Source organism: Balaenoptera acutorostrata, chromosome 2 (genome assembly GCF_949987535.1).
Source record: "Balaenoptera acutorostrata chromosome 2, mBalAcu1.1, whole genome shotgun sequence".
Lineage (NCBI taxonomy): Eukaryota > Metazoa > Chordata > Mammalia > Artiodactyla > Balaenopteridae > Balaenoptera > Balaenoptera acutorostrata.
In genome coordinates this window covers 58657949-58679454 of record NC_080065.1, presented here as the reverse complement: position 1 = coordinate 58679454, position 21506 = coordinate 58657949, and the positions used below count along the sequence as shown (strand labels likewise).

The window sequence follows — 21506 nt, the reverse complement described above, 5'->3', positions numbered from 1 at the left end:
AGATTGATTTTGTTGAGTGGTAAATCACCTATTTTTTTTTAATAGCATCAGGACATTCTAAAATATTCTTTCATTGTCCCTAAATTTCTGAAAACTTAGGGTGCTGTAAAAGATATTGAGATGCTATAAAACATTTAATCTAGAATGAATTTATTCGTTATTTGAATACTGATTTAGAATACCTACATCAATCTATGAAAGTTTCATTCATGATTGATCAGTATAATTCAGTCACTCCTTCATTTCCCATTGTGCCAGACTAAAAAACTCCGATCTTTTGCAAAAGGATACGGTGTTCAGCCATTTTAGCCATGAGATCATCATTGTCGAAAAGCAATAGGCAGATCACAGCAATAATGAAAAAAGCAGCCCCTCTTGTCTGAAAATGAAGAGAATAACAGCAAGAATAGCTTTCTCAAGTGTTGATTTTTAAGACCATGACTATACAAATGCTAAAGAAAATATTTTTCAGATAAATATTTAAAGAAAAAATAACATCTGACATTAAAGTCCTTATACTGTACAATATAAATTTACAGTATTAACAGTAAAATACAAAAGTAAAGAGCTCTAACAAATTCTGTAGGATATTTTTAGGGCACTTGACAATTTGACAATTTCAATTGTCTCCTTGCTAGTACCGATAGGCATGTTACCATGTACAAACCATTAAATGTTCACAGAACTAATCTTCCTAAATGTTACTTTGCTTCTGTTTGAAAAGCCCAAGTAACTAAGGAATAATTAGTAGTGACCTAATTTATTCTACAACGTGCAAGTAATAGAGAAGACAGCTGATTTACAATAATGTCAGTAACCTAGTTACCACTCTTCTAGGGAAAAAGAACTAAGAGGGCATGTTAAGAAAATTAGCAAAGTCATCTCTAATAGCTAGGAAACGTATTAAAAGCTGAATACACTTCTTATGTTCTCATTCCAGGGAAAGGATTTTGACAAGAGAAAATTATAGAAAGGACATACTATCCAGGTTTATGCAAATACTTCAGAATTTTTGGTAAAGAAGCAATCTAAATAGCATTATTATACATTCTCTATTTACAAATTTACAGGTGTAATACCAGATACTTCGATAAAATAACAATTTTAAATGAAAAATGAGGATCCTATTTTATTCATTATATGACTACCACTACATTTGATAAATGCTCTATTAGTGTGGTAGGTATTTTGACAAAAGTTAGTATACATAAACCACACAATTTAAAATTTCATAATTTTCATTGAATCAGAACGTGGTAACATTAACAATACCCAAATATGGAGAATATAACTTAATCTTTTCTTAGCAAAGAGGGCAACTGAGAATTTTGTTATGCTTCAGAGTCAGACTAAGAAAAAAAAAAAATCACAGTCCTGGTGAGATGCCCAGATTCATTATTGACACTAACGACAGGATATGTAAGATCCATACTCTCATTTCTGATTAGTGCAGTAAAATGTTTGTTTAATGTTTTAAAGTCATTTGTATTTCTTTTGTGAGTTGTCTTTTCCTCTCCTTTGCTCATTTCTATTGAGGATCTTCAGCATTTTTTTAAACTATTTGAGTGATTATATTTAAAAAAAAAAAAGTAAAACTTCTATCTGTGACAATTTGTTATTGTTGTTAGTTTGTTGTTTGCACAATGATTTCTGTTACAACACAGATGCTTGTAATCATTATGCAGTCAAACGTACTTGGTTTCCCCTTTGTGATTTTTTTCTACTGGTTTTATGCCCAGAAAGTTCTTCTCTGTCCGTAGATTAATTATCCATCTATATTTTATTCTATGCTTTTACAAATATCTTTTTTTTTTAACCATAAAAATCTTCAATCCACTTGACATTTATTTTGGAGTACTCTGTGAGTGAGGGGAAAAGATTAAATAGTGGCATATACTTTAATACCCAAGGATCCAATTTGAAATCTACAGGCTGGGTAGACTCTGCTCTACTTGGCATGTTACTTTGTTCACTTTATTTTATTCATCTGCCTCCATTATTTAGCCTGAAAGCCAGAACAGGAACTATTAAACCTTATTTGCCTTTATTTCTCCTTTCCTCTGTAACGGGCACAATGCGTCATGCATAGGAAGCATTTAATTTGGTAAATAAAAGTATTGTAGCTGTAAGTTATAACTGCACATTGGTGATGCATTTACTAAAAAGAGATTAATACTTAAATTATGGAAGATGAATAGGGTCGCCTAGTTGGCAAAACATTCATCAGACTTTAAATATAACAAGTTCTTAGGGACATATTTTCCAAAAATGATGTATAGGAGTTAAGAATGAGATAGGGGAGGGATCAGGTATAGCATGAAGGAGATGTCTGTGGTGATCAATCAGTCCTGCATCTTGACTGTGGTGATGGTTACACAAATCTACACACACACACATATACACACGAGTGTATGTAAAACTGGTGAAATCTGAATAAGGTCTATGGATTGTACCAATGTCAATTTCCTGGTTTTGATAGTATAAGAGCTGGGTAAGAAGTTACTATTGAAACTGAGTGAAGGGCACAAGCACCTCTCTGTACTATATGTGCAGCTTCCTAGGAATATATAATGATTTCAAAATAAAAAGTAAAAAACGTTTGTGAGAAAAATTTATAATTAGCAGAAAAAGCCTCTGCATTCTTTTAAATGGTAAAGGATACTATTTTACTGCCTTAGATAGTATTTTACACGTACACGTTCAATTTTCAAGTAACGAATAATGGAAAATTCTACCTTTGCTGGTCCTCCTCCAGAACTAGTGAACAAAACACTGAGCAGTGAGATGACAACAATATCACTGTGCTCGAATAGCAGCAAAGTCCTACAAAAATAAAACATTATCATTCATGGATTATATCTGATCTTTATCAGGAAGCATGAATTCAACTAGAGTAAGGGAGAAGAAAATAAATCTTTCCCCTTGATTTTCATAAAACATTATGGGAAAAATAAACATGTACAGCTGTTTTGGAAACTATTCTGGCATTATCTGCCTCAGGAAGGCTGAAGCTACAAATATCTAATAATACCATTTGTAGGATTATATCATACAGGTTTCTTGTACATGTACCAGGAAACACTTATAAGACACCAGCATTGTTTGCAATAGCCCCAAACTAGAAACAACCTAAATTCCCACTGATGAGAGAATGGATAATATAATTTAGAGTATATCCATTCAAAGGACTATTATACAGTGGTAAAAATGAATGAAATTCTATGAATATATTAAGAAATACAGAATTGTATACTTTAAAAATGCTACAAACTGAATGTATGTGTCTCCTTCTCTCCCCCATTCATATGTTAAACTCAATCACCAACTTGACGGTATCAGGAGGTAAAGAACACCTTTGAGAGGTGCTTAGGTTATGAGGGTGAAACCCTCATGAATGGGATTATTGCCTTTATAAAAGAGACCACAGAGAGCTCCCTCGCCCTTCTGCTATGTGAGGTTACAGTGAAGAGACAAGACGGCTGTCTATGAACCAGGAAGCAGTCTCTCACCACACACTGAATCTGCTTGGCCTTGATCTTGGCCTTCCTAGCCTCCAGAACCATGAGAAACAAATTTGTATTTTTTAAAAGTCCCCCAGCCCATGGTGTTTTTATTATAGCAGTCCCAATGGACTAAGACAAAAAGAGTGAATTTTATGGTATGTGAATTACATTTCAAAAAACTAACACAAAAGTGAATTAACTATATATATATATGTGTATATATATATATATGTGTATATATATATATACACACACACACACACACACACACTCACACACACACATACATACATACACACACATAGCTCTACATGCATCAAAATGGGCAAATCTCAAACATAACACTGAATGGAAAAAGTATGCTGCACAAAAATACATGCAATGTAATTCTATTCATATAAAGTAAAAAACTTGCAAAAAAGAAATGTGTACATATATGGTAAAACTATAAAGAAAACCAAGAGAATGAAAATCAAAATTTAAGATGCTGGTTACATCCAATCGTAGGGGGAGAGGGGGATACACAGGGCAACAAAGGAACTGGTAAGGTTTTATTTGGGGGATACATGAATGTTCATATTTATTTATATTTATTCTTTTATATGTATGAATATTAAAAAAATTAAAAACATTATTGCCAGCTAAAGGGAGCTTATAGGATCTACATGGGAACAGATTTTCAGCTGCTCATTAGAAAAATTTTCATTTTTCCTCCTTATTCAAAAATCTGTAATGAGAACACAGCAGTGATTATTTTAGTTCTGTTAATATTTGGGAGATTACAATTAAAAAAAATATATATCAGCAGAATGATACTAACTTAAAATAAGACAGGCTATGAAACACCAAAGGAGTCTTTCTAATCAAGAAACTGAATGACAATTTTAGTAAAAGAATGAGAAGGGAAGTGTTGGCAGAGGAGCTGGTGGTAGTGAGTGGTTGTAAGGGCAGAAGTAGATGACTAAATAAGGAGCCAAGGAAGAATTTAACAACTTTCCCCCTTCCTTCCCTAGCCTAACACACAGGGACAGTGATTTAGTAACAAACAGACCAAAAGATCACTTCATGAATAAGAAATTACCACTCAATCATATTCAAGCATAAACTGAAAAGGTTTTCCCCAAGCTGAGAAATCCCAGCCAGCTTTCCCACCATGCCAGGAAGCTGCTGCTGTCACGGACAGGGATATGACACTGGAATTATATACACCCCTCCTTTGACAAAGCACAGGGTAAACAAGCCAAAGGGAGCCAAACCCAGAGCTATTCTGCTGTCTGGGAGAGGAGAAAAGACTTTTCACAAAGCATTTCCCACTGATCACTTTCTACTGTCCACTCCATCATCCTCAGTGAGATTCTTCAGAACACCCTTCATCTTATTCCTTACTTCTTGTCCCATATTCCGCCCCCCCCCATCAATGGCAAGGCACTTTTGCTTATAATTTTGAGATAGAGAAATATTAAAAGAAGACTTATGCACGGTTGCACCTGTTATAATTCCTATTAAATTAAGTGGCCCTAAAGAATTTTCCCCCCCGAACCGACCAATTTACATAAAAAGATCTATAGAGACTTAAGGGAATATGAAATGAGAGTTAAACTTATCTTTAATGATTGGCACACTATTCCCAAGACATCTGTTTATAACCATATCTTTCAAGCATCTTCTGTGGGTAGTAAAGGACTTTCAGAGTTGGGGGGAGGGGGAAGCATTTTTTAAAGATTTTGCTTTCCTCCTTATTGGTTGATTTTATTTACTATTTCAGACTTTTCATTTCTAAAACCAGCTGCTAAAAGGGATCACCAATGAATAAAAAGTCACGTATGCTAAAAGTTTTCTGAAACTGTTTGGACTCTAACTAGTAAAATATCTATGACAGATCATGAACAATACGTTAATGGCATCCACCAAAGAACGAGTCCACCAACTAAACAGGTCCTCAATATATATATACTCAGTGAGCTGTAACCAATGCTATAGAAGTGAAAGAAGCATTTGTACATAACTGACAAACATCTGACATAAAACATAATGGCACAAAACTAATATTCAAAATGAAGAAACATAAACATTCAAAATATGCATTTCTATTTACCTTAGTGGTCCACAAAGAGTGAGGCCAAAAAACCACAAAAGTGAAATGATACACCCAGCAACTGCATGTTTAAATATTTTGATCCACTAAAAATGGAAACAAAAAATTAAAAATTTCAGTCATATGTTTTGCCAAATATCTCAAAATCTTAAAAACACATAGGGAAAGATAATGGTAACACAAATATTTTAAAGGCCAAATAGTTACATATTTTAAAATTAAATAGAAATTATTAAGATCCCTTGACTAAATCTAGATTTGCAAGATAGTATGCTGTTTTTCATTTTCCATATTCTTGTCTGTTGCTAGATCCTGAAATCTTTTTCTATAGCGTACAATTTTTTCTGTTTTTTACACTAGTTCTCACTAGTTTGCTAGGAACACTTAATGTTGTAGTTTTTAAATTCTTCTCCAGCAGGGATATTCAGCCCTTCAATTATTTGAAAAGAGAGGGAAAAAAGTTAAGATGGGGTTTAAAATATTAATCCTGTTTTAAAAAATGTTCTTGGTCTCTAAAACAGAGGTACTTAAATTCGTCTAATAAAAAATCATGGCACAGGTTTCTAAGTTGTGGCATAAAGCAAATATGTAGTAGGGTGTAACTACTGTCCAAAGAGGTGATAATATGAGATGATGCAGAATGAAGGACATTTCTGGTATGCATCCTGAACCTCAGATGCTTAAAGGCAATAATAACGATGAAGAGGGTGACAGCTGATATGTACTGCATACTCACTATAGGCCACACACTATTTTAAGAACTTCACATGTATTAATTCATTTATTCCTTATAGCTCCTTTAGGAAGGCATTATTATCTCCATTTTACAGGTCGGAAAATGAAGGTAGAGAAATTAAGTAACTTGCTTAAAGTAAGGTTTGTAATTACAACAGCCATGAATTTGTCTGACTCCAGAGGCCTTGTTTGTAACCCCTATGCTTTATCTGCTTCCCAGTGACATTTATCCTAGGCTTGTGGGCATGTCTACATGTCTGATTTGTAAATCTTTTCAGCATATGGATCCTGTATTAAAAAAATAATTATATGCATGCTTGAAACATTTTCTACCCTCGTTTACATTTTTAAACACTTCATTATCTTAGCACTTTAGCATTTACTCTTGAAGCCTCGGTTCTGAAATGATAAGTCAAGGGCAAGTTAACTCTGGAAATGTTCTGCTGAGCACTTAAAATCATTCAGTAAGTAACCCCGATCAAGGAAAGAACACTGCCTCCTGGTCCACTGCTAGGACAAAAGGATTCTGCAAAAGACTTACCTGGCGTTTGGTAATACTTTTCCCAGAAGAAAAAGGCTTTTGAAACAAAACCATAAAAAATGCAGTCCTGTGAATATTGAAACATTAATATATTAGTATTAATTAATCTTATATACAAGGTGTGGTTTTAAGTAAAGACACTTAAACAAATATACTAGAATTTGAAGGGTATGTTAACCTCTAAAGAATATACTAGAGAACAATACTTATTTTAATAAGGCTTCCACTACAATATTTTGGGAACTCTTCTTTCTTCTGTATCTGCCTTCAGAACCAGTTTACAAGCCACAAAAGAAGTCTCAATTTTTTTTTGTACTTTACCAAAGAAAATAATTCCTATCTTCTCTAAAATTTAGTAATAACAAATCTTGAAATAGAAATGAAGAAAGTACTAATCATATATCCCTACCTTTCATATTCCCAAAATAGTTATATAAAAATATATTCAAGTGGTGCTAAAAATTTCCTAGTCAAGAATCACTTTCCATAATTACTAAAATTGCCAGGAGTCTAACAGATTCTTTTCTTTTTTTTTTTTGTCTGAGTTGGGTCTTTGTTGCTGTGCATGAGTTTTCTCTAGCTGCGGCGAGTGGGGGCTACTCTTCATTGCAGTGCACGGGTTCTCATTGCAGTGGCTTCTCTTGTTGCAGCAAGTGGGCTTCAGCAGTTGTAGCGTGCAGGCTCTAGAGCACAGGCTCAGTAGTTGTGGCGCATGGGCTTAGTTGCTCGCAGCATGTGGGATCTTCCATGGACCAGGGATCGAACCCGTGTCCCCTGCATTGGCAGGCGGATTCTTAACCACTGCGCCACCAGGGAAGTCCCTAACGGATACTTATTAATACAGAGGTTGGTCACTATCAATCTCAAGATCCAGAGAATCTTTACTTAGAGAGAATTTCTTACTAGATGCAGAATAGTGTAAAATTTATATTGTAAGAGGACCCTATACCATGAAGGGACATGTAGTGAACACAGCCCAGCAAGGTTTAACTTGGAAAATAAGGAACATCTGTGCCAAGACAAGTCTCAGGAGATATTTTATGCCTGCTGGCAGGTTAGACTATGCCAGTACGATGGTCTGGGAATCCCTAGGGCCCCTGAGGCCCTTTTAGGGAGCTGTGAGATCAAACTATTTTTTTCTTAAACATTTTAAAAAATTATTTAAAAAATATTTATTTTTATTTGGTTGCGCTGGGTCTTAGTTGTGGCTCATGGGCTCCTTAGTTGTGGCATGCATACTCTTAGTTGTGGCATGCATGTGGGATCTAGTTCCCTGACCAGGGATCGAACCCGGGCACCCTGCATTGGGAGCTCGGAGTCTTAACCACTGTACCACCGAGAAGTCCTGAGGTCAAACTATTTTTACAGAAGTATTAGGATATTATTTGCCCTTTTCACTCTTATTCTCTCAGGGGTGTATATTAGAGCTTTTCAGAGGCTAGTTCATGTGAGATACTGCAACAGACTGAATACTGACTCAGATATGGGGATCCAGCTGGATTCTATTAAGCCAGACATTAAATTTGCAAAAACCTCATTAACACAAGCTAAAGCAAAAGCTGATGTCTTGGCAAGCTAATAGAGTATGACAATCCTTTTTTTTTTAAAATCCAGTCTCTTGGTACCTCTAACCTTAGGTATTCTATCTTTAAAAAACAATTATCAAGTACTTGTCAGGAGGAATAAAATGCACAAAATATTCTATGTAAAATATCCTAAAGATACTTAGTTAAAACAGGATTTTCAAAGAAATTAAAACACATTAAGGAAAAAAAGAACCAGACACACTCACCCAAGTTTTAATATAAAAATAAACTGAACAATGTGAACTACTTTTAGGAGGTCATATGATTCAAAAAGCCCCACAGCCTTCAAAAATTTAGTGACACATAGTAATACGATATATTTCGTTAACCTGAAAAATAAAAACAGAAACAAGTTTCAGTATCACTGAAATCACAAGGAACTCTGTAATCCTTTTTTTTCTTATTATACAAGTAATAGGGGTCATTATGAAAACCATAAATATAAACAAAAAATGAAACAAACAAAAACTCAACTCACCCCTCCACGTGATAACTATAAACACTTTAGTATATATACTTTCAGATTTTTTGCAATATACATGGACGTATTATGCATAGATACAGTCTATTAAAGAAAAAAAGGCCGAACTAAAAATAAAAATGTTCTTGATTGAGTTGCCTCAACTATTTTCTAATGTGCTTTTTAAACAATTACTCCAAACAAATAAAGAGAATAAAAACAGAAACCAAACTATCTGTCATGAAACGAGACCATAATATAGGAAGGGAGGGGGGAATGGTGAATGCCTTCGGTTTACCTCTCCTCTGCTTCGCTAAGTGACTGCAGTGAGTCATAGTTGAAGTGACCTGACCTACAGAGTCCTGAGAAGGCTCAGGACTCTGAAGCACCTCAGAAGGGGTGTGGAGAGCTGCAAAGAGGAGGATCATGAGGAAGTCTGCCAGGTAGTTAGGTCCCCAGAATCCCACCCAGCACAGCCAGGCAACCATCCCTCCTAAATCATGACAGGACAAGAGCTTAGCCTTTGGAGAGGTCTAGACATAAGGCAAAGGGGAAAGGAGGGATGAAGTGTTGGACTAAAATCATGGAGGTTAAAAGGAAGTTTCCCTTCTTAACCCCACCCCACCTGCCTTCCCTCATTTAACTCTAACATCCTAACTGCCAGGCTTCAATCTCCCAGCAGGAGAGCCCTTCTTTGGAGAAGTCCACCAGGGGACAAGGCCCATACAGGTCTTCTAACTAGCTTTTTAGGCCTTACTCCAATAAGAATGGCCAAATATGGATAATCAATCCTTTACGATAAGCCTATAATGAGAGACCAAACAAACTAAAACAGCAAAGAAATTTAAAAGATACAGAGATCATAGGGAATAGCAGAAAACAACAAAGAACTATAAATAATATTCTTGGATAAGAAACAAAAGTTCATACATGAAAAAATGAGGCTGCCATAAAAAGAAACAAAAAAGAAGCTCCTGAAAGAGCAGTCAGAAAACAGTGAAGAAATTATCTCAGTTTTCTAGCTTAGTAGTCTTCTTTGGTCATATACCTCTAATAGTAAAAAAAAATTTTGCACCTGAAACCGATTATTTGTACATTACAAACATGTACTACTCTCCTGATATTATGTTATAAAACATACACAAATTAGAAATGAAAAAGAATGAGATAAAAAGGTGAGAACTTCTAATATCCCCCCCCAACAGATCATCTTTGCAAGTCATTCAGGAGACTACTTTCTAAGTTTATATCTAACAGGTGTTAATACATTAAAAAGGAGATATAAGGGATGTCCAAAGCCAGCACACCAGCAGGAATGAGAAGTCTCTATGGGAGAAAAATACAAAAAAGCAAACACAGAAGTTTAAGGGAAACCTAAGTCATTCAAATAGCAGAGTTAAAACAATTTGATATGCAATGATATCAATGTATGTAGGATGGTATAAAAATCAATGAGTGTGAATCATTAAGTCCCATGGCACTGAATCAACAAACAGCAATCTGCTTAAGAAGGCATGAAAATATATATTTTTGGAAGATTTTGATGCAACTATGAAAATAAATTTCAGTCCTTGGATGAATCTCAGCAATTCCAACATCTTCACTGTCCGATGGCTCATTTTCTGTTTTAGTCCAAATAATATCATAGTATATTAAAGAAAATCAGATTTGGAACAAAGTGGTTTTTCTTTTCATGAACATAATCTGGGGGGCTTTTTAACAGTGCAATCTGGGAGTTTTAACAATGTGACAATTAATCACCAAGAAGCTAATAAAAATGTTATTGTGGAATAAAGTAAGTCAAATCCTAAAGCACAGAAGTTCCTACTTACTCCACCTGTAGAATAGTATAAACACTGAAATTTCTGTTTAAAAGATCAAGCAGATTTTCTGGGGTGATAAAAACCGTCCTACAGCTTGATTATGCTGAAAGTTACATGGGTATGCATTTGTGAAAAATGAAAACTGGTACCTTTAAAATCTATGCATTTTACGGTAGGTAATTTTATCTCAATGAAAAAAGGAGTATTGGAAAAAATAAATAAAATTAAAATTATGGCTATGATAAAAAAAAAATCGAGTGTATTTTGTTTCTGGGTTGTTTGCAGACTGGCTGAAAACACACAGTACAACATGAAAAATCTACCAAATTTCTAGTAATTGTCTAGGTATTTACTAGAAAGTAAATGTATATATGCTAGAAGAAACAGAACACTAATATTTAAAAGCTGAAAAACACCTTAGAGATTCTCTAGTCCAATTCCTCTCATGTCACAGATTGGGAAGTTGAAGTCCACAGAGTTAGCTAGGGTCAAGTCCACGTCTCTTAAGTATGCTCTTTTAATATGTCACACAGAAAACCAAAGTTCGTCCAAAAGGCTTTGAGGATTCCCATCTTCTAAACTGTTCCCAATTATACATTCACAGTGGCCCACATATAGGGTAAAATCATCTTTAAATATGAAAAACAAAATGCATATTAAAACCTAAGATTAATGTCGATTTTGGCCCATTTAAGCTAGAGAATAAAGTCAGATAAACTTAAGTAAATTAACTATATTAATGTTAATTAAATACTCCAGTCATGGTAGCAATTTATAATTAGCAAATAAAAATACTACTCTTGAGCTAGAAATCTTTTGTTTATTCAGTTCTTAACCCAGGGACTTGCATAATACGTGCTCAGCAAATGTTTACTAAATGAAAGAATGTGAATTCTACAATTACACTTGTGTGATACAGTAATATCTACCACAATAATGTAGATAGTGCAGTAGTACAGTACATAACTGGCAGTCAAGCTTCTGGCAATTTAAACTATCATCAACCCAGTTATGAATTCAGAATGAAAGATATCAAGTAGAGAGAGGAAAGCTCAAAACCTCAAGTGCTTCACTCCTTAAGTTCTTAACTAGGTGTAAAACTAAGGCAGCAGGATAGAAGCAAGGACACAAAAAACAACACTGTCAACAAGACAGGGAGGGAGAAAACAAAGACCAGGAAAAACTGACAAAGGGACATTAAAAATCACAGCAATCTGGGAATTCTTGAGGTCAGCAAAGAGCCTTGTATACCCTCATGGGGCTATTAAGCCATTCTTCAATATTCCCTGCTCACTTACTATGTGCCAGATGTCATCTGTGGCTAATGAGACCTGTCTGTCAGGGTGGTTTCAGGTACTACAGTCTTCTCTCTTCCTGATAAAAGGGCCTGATGCAGCTGGAACTAGTTCTGCATTCTTTCTGACTTCAAAGGAGGACTTTTATCTAAAATTTATCTTAAAAATGTTATCAACATGTTAACATTCTCTAAAAAATGTCATCCATTTTATAATAAGCCTGAATATGAGAGCCACACTTGGGATGGCAGAGAGCAAAGACCAAGAATCTGGTCCCAGATGGTACTGCTGAGGGGCTGAACAAATACCAGCAAACTCTGGTTTCTTTTATGTGAGAAGAATATATCCGTATGTGCTTAAAGCTCTCTTACTTTGGTTTCTCACAACTAAATGCATTTCTAGGTGTTATCCAAGAAACTAAATGTGTATTAGAGGCCCTGCCCTCAAGGAGTTTGAGGTCTAAGGAAGACAGGCAAGAAACAAGTATTTATGTGACCCAAGTAAGTAGCAGAGATCTAAAGGAATAGATGTGGAAGTAACTAATTGTAACTAGGGAAGCAAAAGTCATCTTCAGAGTCTGAGATGTCTCAGTGTATATTAAAGACTAAGTAGAAAAAACAAACAACCCAATCAAAAAACGGGCAGAAGACCTAAATAGACATTTCTCCAAAGAAGACATACAGATGGCCAAGAGGCACATGTTATTGCTAATTATCAGAGAAATGCAAATCAAAACTACATGAGGTATCACCTCACACCAGTCAGAATGGCCATCATCAAAAAGTCTACAAATAATAAATGCTGGAGAGGGTATGGTGGGGACGTAAATTGGTGCAGCCACTACGGAGAACAGTAGGGAGGTTCCTTAAAAAACTAGAGTTGCTGGGGAATTCCCTGGTGGTCCATTGGTTAAGATTCCAGGCTTTCACTGCTGGGGGACCAGGTTCGATCCCTGGTCAGGGAACTAAGATCCTGCAGGCCACACAGTGTGGCCAAGTAAATAAATAAATTAAAATGTAAAAAACAAACAAAGTTGCCATATGATCCAGCAATCCCATTCCTGGGTATATATCCAGAAAAGACGAAAACTCTGATTGAAAAGATATGTCCACCCCAATGTCCACAGCAGCACTATTTACAATAGCCAAGACAAGGAAGCAAGCTGTGTCCATCGACAGATGAATGGATAAAGAAGATGTGGTACACACACACACACACACATATACACACAATGGAGTATTACTCAGCCATAAAAAAGAATGAAGTAATGCCATTTGCAGCAACATGGATGGACCTAGAGATTATCATACTAAGTGAAGTAAGTCAGACAAAGACAAATACCATATGATATCACCTATACATGGAATCTAAAAAAAGATACAAATGAACTTATTTACAAAGCAGAAACAGACTCACAGACATAGAAAACAAACTTATGGTTACCAAAGGGGAAAGGGGGGGGTGGGAGGGATAAATTAGGAGTTTGGGATTAATAGATACATGCTACTATATACAAAATAGATAATCAACAGGGACCTACTGTATAGCACAGGGAACTGTATTCAATATCTTATAATAATCTATAATGGAAAAGAATCTGAAAAGAATATATATATATATATATATATATATATATATACATATATACATATAACTGAATCACTTTGCTGTACACCTGAAACTAACACAACATTGTAAACCAACTATACTTCAATTTAAAAAAAAGAAAAAGACTAAATAGAATTATGAAGCAAGGAAAGGGAGGGGGAATTTCAAAGTACGGAGAGCAGCAATATGCAGAACGCTAGTACTGGGAAGGACCTTTGAAGAAAAGCTCAGTTCACCAGATTACGCTCATAATGATGAGAAGTCATCAAGAAAACGGTAAACTATATTTAATATACTTGTTTTAAAAAGATGGGGCAATATGTAAAATTATTTCTAAATAATTTTTGTTTAAAGTATTAACAAAACTTAAAAATTTGGCACTTTAATGGCAAGATTCAGTCATACGGAACATTAAGTATAATACTTCTTGACAATATTACTATTATGAAATTTCTGACACTTTATTCCCTTTTTAATTTTTAAAAAACAGATTACGAAAGTAATTCCTGAGTAGTTGGTTGTTATCAAAGTTTTAAAGAAAACCATTCCCAATTTCCTCCTCATAGGTGACCAACTGGGGACATCCTTCCACACCTTTTCCTTTGCAACTCCATGTATGGACAAGCACTTATTTTAGATACACTCACGTATTCACCATTGTACATATATATTTTGAAATTGTTATGTGACTTTTCATGTAATATATAGTGAAGATCTTTTATCATTATTAATTAGGAAAATTATTTTAACATTTAGCTAAAAGGTGAATACTTTGATTTTTAAAGTGTCAATTAATGAAGTCTTCCTGTTGGGCTAAAGACAAAACACTAGCTAAGGCCAAATAACCATATACTAATAAGTACACAATCCTAGTTCATGTTGTGGAGGAAAACATACTAAGGGGGAAAGCTCAGGTGTGAGGAAGGGAGGCTCTTAAATGGGGGCAGTGGCCCCTGAGCCACTCACTGACCCTTTGGGCAACTTAGCGGGATCCAATCCACTTCCCCTTAGTACCTGAGATGGCTTATATATCATTATCTGCCATTAACTAGTCTCATCAAAAGTATCACTGGTATTTTCTGTGAAGGGTTAGAAAAATCTCTGGTTCTTTAAATCTGAAATTACTGAAATTTGAGTTTGGGTTCAAACCTGTTTCTTGGGCTTTGCCCACTGTAGCAGCTCACAGTTCTCCAGTTAAAAAAAAACAAATTCAGTGTATGTAATTCAAGCTTGATACATTCAATAAATATTTAAGTGTCAACTGTGTAGAAGGCGCTATAAATGAAGTTTGAGGTAACTGACTCCCAGATTAGTTACTAGGTGTGTGACCTTGGGAAAATTACTTTTCTATGTCCCAGTTACCTGATCTGAGACAAGGATGCAACTAATGAGTCTGTAGTGCTGTTGTAAGGATTAAGTGAGATGCTGCATGCAAAGTACCTGGAACATAGGAAGTACGTAATAAATGCTGGCTGTCACCCTCTGCCCTTTCCTGCAAAGAGGACTTATTGAAGCCAACATAGAAACATTTACAACAATTCATATTTGTGAATTCAGGAATAAAAATATCCACAATTAAAGGATCTGTTAATTAGCTTTTGTTGCAGATTATAACCATACTTTGATTTTTAGTCTACATAAAGGAAAACTCTTGCAACCTGGAATCTATTCAAAATTCAACCAGTCCTGAGTTGAATTTGACTCTGCAATTAACTACAATAGGAGCGCAGCTCTGCTAAGCAAATAATGAAAATAAGATGGCAAAGGACTGTTGACCACATCTAAGATAATGAGCTCTTGAGTAAATAAAAATTTTGTATTACTTATTTAAAAATAATTTCAAGTTACAGAAAAGGTGCAAGAATAGTACACTCTTCACCTAGATTTTCTAATTGTTACATACTACCTTATTTGCCTTATTATCTCTCTCTAAAGACAAACTTTTTTTTATCTGAACTATTAAAGAGTAAGTTACATACATCATGCTCCTTGACCCCTAACTACTTGTATTCCTAAGCCCATTTCCTTTTATGAAATCAGTAGAGTTATCAACTACAGGAAATTTAAAATGGATATACTTTTATCTAATCTATGGTCCACATACCAGTTTTGTCAACTGACCTAGTACTATCCTTTACAGCATTTTCCTCACTATTAAATCTACACCAGAATCACCTATTGCATTTAGTTGTCACGTCTCAGTAAATAATACCTGACAGGCATTGTTTTTTACAAAATGAGTTGCTCAAAACAGACTAGAAAATTAAACTTGTAACTACAAAAAATGCAGCTGATTTAACTTCTGTTCCAGCATTTCACACAAAAATAGTTATGTTAGAAATGCTATTTCTACAGTTCCAAAGAATTTACCGAAACAACCATGTCTCAAAGGAGGTATCCAAGAACAAAAAACACTGAACTAATCTCATTAACCTTATTAAATATAAAGGCAATGAAAACCAGTTCCAACCAAACTGTTGCGCCGTATTTTATACATCTTGCGACACTACCTCAGAAATTAGGACAGGTCATGAAGGACACAATGGAAAGTGATCACTGTAGTTACTTACCTCTTGGGGGTTCGTGGGAACATTGCGGGGAGGGGGGTAATGGGGACTGTTTCCTTTTTATTCTACGAATTTCTGTACTGTTTGAATTTTTTGACAATGAGCACACATTTCTTACTTAATAAATAAAACAAAATAAGCGAAGAAAGGAAAAGAAAAACTAGATGGCGGGCTGGATTCTTGTTTTGCGGGGTTAACCTGAACATCAAAGTTCATCTGTTTGTACTTTGGTTTCTTCGCCTGAAGAGATGATGGTGACCCTTCCTCTAACTTACGCAGGCAGACATCAGAAAGGTTAAGCATCACCAAACTACTATTTCAGGGAGAAAGAGCTAACAGAAATGCTTCTCATAGGTCAGAAAAACCTCTCACGTGAACTGGCCGGCAGTTCTAAGCTTAACGGTCTGCCCTGAAAACCAGAAACTCAAGCAGAACCTTCCCGGATCTTAGAGCATTCATTCTGCAGCGGGGAACGGCGGAGCCAATGAAAGCTGTAGCGGGAGGGAGTACGGAACCGAGGAGGGCGTTCCGGGCTGTCAGCCGGACGGGAGGGACGCCGGGCCCCGCGCGCACCCGGGAGGGTCCGGGCAGCGGACGGGGAACGTGTGTCCGGAGCGGCCGGGCAGGCGTGGGGAGAGAGCGGCTCCGGAGGCGGGAGCCCGATCGGTCCCTTACCGAGCGCTGGGCACGTCCACCGGCCCGAGGCCGCCGCTGCCGCCGCCGGGGCCGGCTAGCACGTCCCCGCCGTATTTCTCCTCCATCCCGGGGATCAGGAGCCGCCGCCGCTGCCCCCGCTGCGGGGTCTCCTCATGTCTCGCCGCTGCCGCGGAACACCGGGCGCAGGCGCGTCACTCCCCCATGCCAGCGGCCCCGTCGGGTCCCCGAGACCGGCCCGCTGCCGCTGTCCCCAGCTCCGGCTCACAAGCACACGCGCGTCGGTACTAGGCCGCGGACAGTTCCGGCGCCGCCGGGTTTCCCGGAGGCTCACCGGATCGGACGGGGCCAGGCCACGTCATCGGGCCCAGCAGCCCTCACTCTCGTGGGAGTGCCCGGCCCTGCGCCTGCGCACAGTGCAACACTCGCCGTCCCCTTCCCTTCCTAAGGCTCTTCCTACCGCTGGGCTACGGATGGAATCCTCGCCCCCTATCAGCTCCTCCCATTGACGAGGCCTGAGCACATACCTGTCCCTGCAGCGCCACCTATGGGCTGTCAGGAATACAGCGGGTTCTTCTGGAGCGGAGGTAGGGGACATAGAAAATGCACAACTTGTGATTAAGTAGAATAGAATTTCTTTTAAATTCTGGCTCCTAAACTGTGCTACTTAATCCTTGCACATCAGTAAACCTAGGCAGGTAGGACCAGGCTTTATTAGAGTTATTTGTCTGTTGCTAGAAAGTTAAGAAGGTGGGCTCCTGTGTCTGTGTTGGTTTGAATCCCAAATCTGCCATTTACTAATTGTGTCACTTGGCCTTTCTGTACCTCAGTTTTCTTATCTGCAAAGTAAGAATAGTAATATCTATATCATAGGGTTGTTGGGAGGATTGTATGTGTTAATATGTGGAAAGTGTCTATAACAGTGAATGATACATAGTAATCAATAAATGTTAGCTATTATTATTATTTATAGGGAAATTTGAGGACTGGGATATGGAGATGAAAATGGGGTTTTGAACAGTGTAAATTATGATGAGTTTACAATACTCCACTTAATTCGAATGTACATAAAGACTCTTGGTAACATATAAGAGAATGAGGAGTCATAGTCTCTTCCTGCTGGGACTTCATAATCTACTGTGGAAAATATTTAGCAATTTGAGAGCAAGACCTAGTTGGCAACATTACACGTTAAAGGCACAAATGCTAAGGTTTCCCAAATAAGGTGTGATATGGGTATAACCAGAAAAGACTCACTGATAGAAGCTGATCTGGAACTTGGATACGGTTTTGGATATGGGAGAAAAGCATTGTGGGAAGATGTATCCTATGTGTAGAACACAGAGGAAGGCATGAACTTTAAAAGCTAAAGATACGTATTCTCCCGTTTGAGGCAAAGAAGAGAGCAAAGATACAATACTCCATCAGTATGTTGGGGTTTTAAATTCAGGTTGTTTGTTTATTGAATTTGTACAGAAATGTCCATATCTTTTGCCTGCATTCGGTGATAATCATTGACTTAGAGTGGAGTAGATCAGGTAAAGCCTAACAAAAAGTGACATTCTTGCTTCACTTTCTTGAAGTGACTTTTTTGTAGCATTTTTTTTTTTTTGGTAGCAATTTCTTTGCAGAATTGCTATTTTCTAACCCAAATGGCAGTGGTAACAACTAACTATTATGTTTTTCTAGAGCTAATTCCATTCCTTTGGAGTTCAGAGAACTAGGTAAAATGACATGTATACATTGAGATTAATTTTTATCCCCAGTGGAGCTTGAATTCAGTTGATATTTGATTTGGTTAGAATTAGGACATTTTTCTTTTAGGCTAATATGTTTCCTGTTTTTCTGCAGTGGAAGGAAAAGTGTCTCTGTTTTCTTTCTTCCTACTCACTTCTCAACCCAGTCCAACCTGGCTTCTACTTTCTTATTTATTTATTTATTTATTTATTTATTTATTTATTTATTTATGGCTGTGTTGGGTCTTCGTTTCTGTGCGAGGGCTTTCTCTAGTTGCGGCAAGCGGGGGCCACTCTTCATTGTGGTGCGCGGGCCCCTCACTATCGCGACCTCTCTTGTTGGGAGCACAGGCTCCAGACACGCAGGCTCAGTAGTTGTGGCTCACGGGCCTAGTTGCTCCGCGGCATGTGGGATCTTCCCAGACCAGGGCTCGAACCCGTGTCCCCTGCATTGGCAGGCAGATTCTCAACCACTGCGCCACCAGGGAAACCCCTGGCTTCTACTTTCATCATTCTTCTGAAGCAGCTCTCTTGTGGATATTTTTTTTTTTTTTTTTTTTTTTATTTATTTATTTATTTATTTATTTATTTATTTATTTATTTATTTATTTTTGGCTGTGCTGGGTCTTTGGTTCGTGCGAGGGCTTTCTCCAGTTGCGGCAAGTGGGGGCCACTCTTCATCGCGGTGCGGGGACCGCTCTTCATCGCGGTGCACGGGCCTTTCACTATCGCGGCCCCTCCCGTCGCGGGGCACAGGCTCCAGAAGCGCAGGCTCAGCAGCCGTGGCTCACGGGCCCAGCCGCTCCGCGGCATGTGGGATCCTCCCAGACCAGGGCTCGAACCCGTGTCCCCTGCACTAGCAGGCAGATTCTCAACCACTGCGCCACCAGGGAAGCCCTCTTGTGGATATTTTTGAGCTACATATTACCTTTTCTCTCTATAGCTTTCAACATAGTTGATCTCTCCCTCCTTCTTGAAACATTCTCTTTCCTTGGTTTCCAGAACCCCACATTTGGTTGTCAGAGGAAGCTCAAGTTCTTTATGTCCAAAACTCATGATCTTTCCGCTAAACCTGATCCTCTTTTAATGTTTCTTACTTCATTGGATGACACCATTTATTCAGTTTAGCAAACCAAAACGCAGGTGTCAACCTTAACACCTCCCCTTCCTTATGGTCTATATCCAGTCCATCACCAAGTTGTGTCATTTTTTACCTTCTCAATATTTCTTGAATCAATCCAAAATTTTCCATCCTCATCTCCACTATCTAGTTTAGATGACCATCATGTTTTGTTTAGACAACTACAGTAACCTCCTTACTAGTCTTTCCAAGTTCTCTCTTTCCCTTCTCTACAATCTGTTTTCCACATTCTGCCACAGTAACAGTAGTCTATTCCAGTTGCCAATCTTATCGTGCACTGCCTGCCCCACCCCACTCTACTCTCCAGCCTTCCAGTGGCTTTCCATTACTCTTACAACAAACGCAAATCATTAACATGGCCAACAGCATCCTGTATGGGCTTGCCCTAACCTATCTTTTCAGCTTCATCTCATATCAAACTGCCTCCTGCTCTCTGGATTCCAGTCATCCTTTTCTCCCTTCAATTACGCTGTTTCTCTTCTAATACAAGACTTTTCTCAGGCTAGTTTTCATGTGTAGAATGCATACCATCTCAACCTTTGCTTGTTAAGATCCTACTCACTCTTTTTGTTTCAGGTTGAGTTCTCTAGGAAGCAGACTCTGAGATGGAGTTTAATGTGCAAGATATTTATCAAGGAGTGCTTTGGGGACTAACAACTGTAAAAGGGAGGGAAAGGAAACATAACTGGGCAGAAGGAGAAGTCGAGAAATGGTGCAGTCCAACAAAAGCCGCAGTAAACCTCATGGAGACATTGGGAGCTAAAATGGTCCTCGAGGAATATCTTACATTTTTCTTCCCTAATACAATCTTTTATAGGTCCAGGATTCATCCAAGATCATGTATTGCATTTAATTGCCATGTCTCATTAGTTTTCTTTTATCTGGAACAGCTCATGGTCTCTCCTTTTTTTCATGACCTTGACGTTTTTGAAGTGAATGGGACAATTACTTTGCAGAATGTCTGTCAGTTTGTGTTTGTCTGATGTTTCCTCATGATTGGATTTTAGGTATGCATTTTCGGCAAGAATAACACAGAAGTGATTCTATATTCCTCTCAGTGCATCACATCAGAAGGCACGTGATGCTGACTGCTCTCATTAACTGGTAAAGTGAACTTCTATCATTTGATAAGAAGACATCTGCCAGATTTTTCAATGTAATGTTAATGAATAAGTATTTTGTCTGGAGATACTTTGAGACCATGTCAAGATTCTGTTTCTGATCACACTTTCACTCATTTGTATTAGTATCCATTTTTGCTCCTTGACCAAAACAATTATTACTATAAAGTTTTTCAAATGCTAATCATCCCTTCCATCATCTCTTCTACATTTATTAGTTGACCCTCTACTGTCAGGTAAAACTTTCCTGTCCCCCCCCCCCCACCCTACCATTTATCTATCTATCTATCTATCTATCTATCTATCTATCTATCTATCTATCTATCTATCTATCTTAGTATGAGCTCATGGGTTCCTATTTTATTAAACGGATTATAATCAACTGCTGTCACTCTTTTGATGCTAAAATTGTCCCATATTTAGCCAGTGGGAACCATTTGGCTGGTTCCTGTGCCATTTTGACATATTCCTATCATTCTTTCAGAATTTCCATACTTTCTGGTATGTTCCGGGTTTATTATATACTTTCCCTGCCTTAGCTCTGGAATTAGCCATTTCTCCAAGGAGCTCTGGTTCCTTTTGAGGAGAATGGTATTTAGAAACCAAGGTCTATAGATGCAACTAGAGATTATCATACTAAG

The 21506-nt window shown here is 37.5% G+C and overlaps 1 protein-coding gene and 1 long non-coding RNA gene across 4 annotated transcripts in view; one reads left to right on the top strand and one right to left on the bottom strand.

Moving 5' to 3' along the window:
• SLC30A5 (solute carrier family 30 member 5) overlaps positions 1-17022 on the bottom strand; it is a 29116-nt gene extending 12094 nt beyond the window's left edge. For both annotated transcript variants that reach the window (XM_007175989.3, XM_057540821.1), the window contains exons 1-6: positions 16889-17022; positions 8667-8789; positions 6875-6941; positions 5599-5684; positions 2736-2823; positions 292-379 (exon numbers count right to left, since the gene is read on the bottom strand). In XM_007175989.3, coding sequence (XP_007176051.1) covers positions 292-379; positions 2736-2823; positions 5599-5684; positions 6875-6941; positions 8667-8789; positions 16889-16974 — 538 coding nt within the window. In that variant the 5' untranslated portion in view covers positions 16975-17022. The remainder of the gene's footprint in view (positions 1-291; positions 380-2735; positions 2824-5598; positions 5685-6874; positions 6942-8666; positions 8790-16888) is intronic.
• A 268-nt stretch (positions 17023-17290) lies between these two features.
• Positions 17291-21506, top strand: part of LOC103006566 (uncharacterized) — a 33344-nt gene continuing 29128 nt past the window's right edge. The window contains exons 1-2 of one of the 2 annotated variants that reach the window (XR_009007157.1): positions 17291-17454; positions 20752-20848. This is a non-coding gene — a long non-coding RNA (uncharacterized LOC103006566). The remainder of the gene's footprint in view (positions 17455-20751; positions 20849-21506) is intronic. The other variant, XR_009007156.1, reaches the window with a different exon arrangement.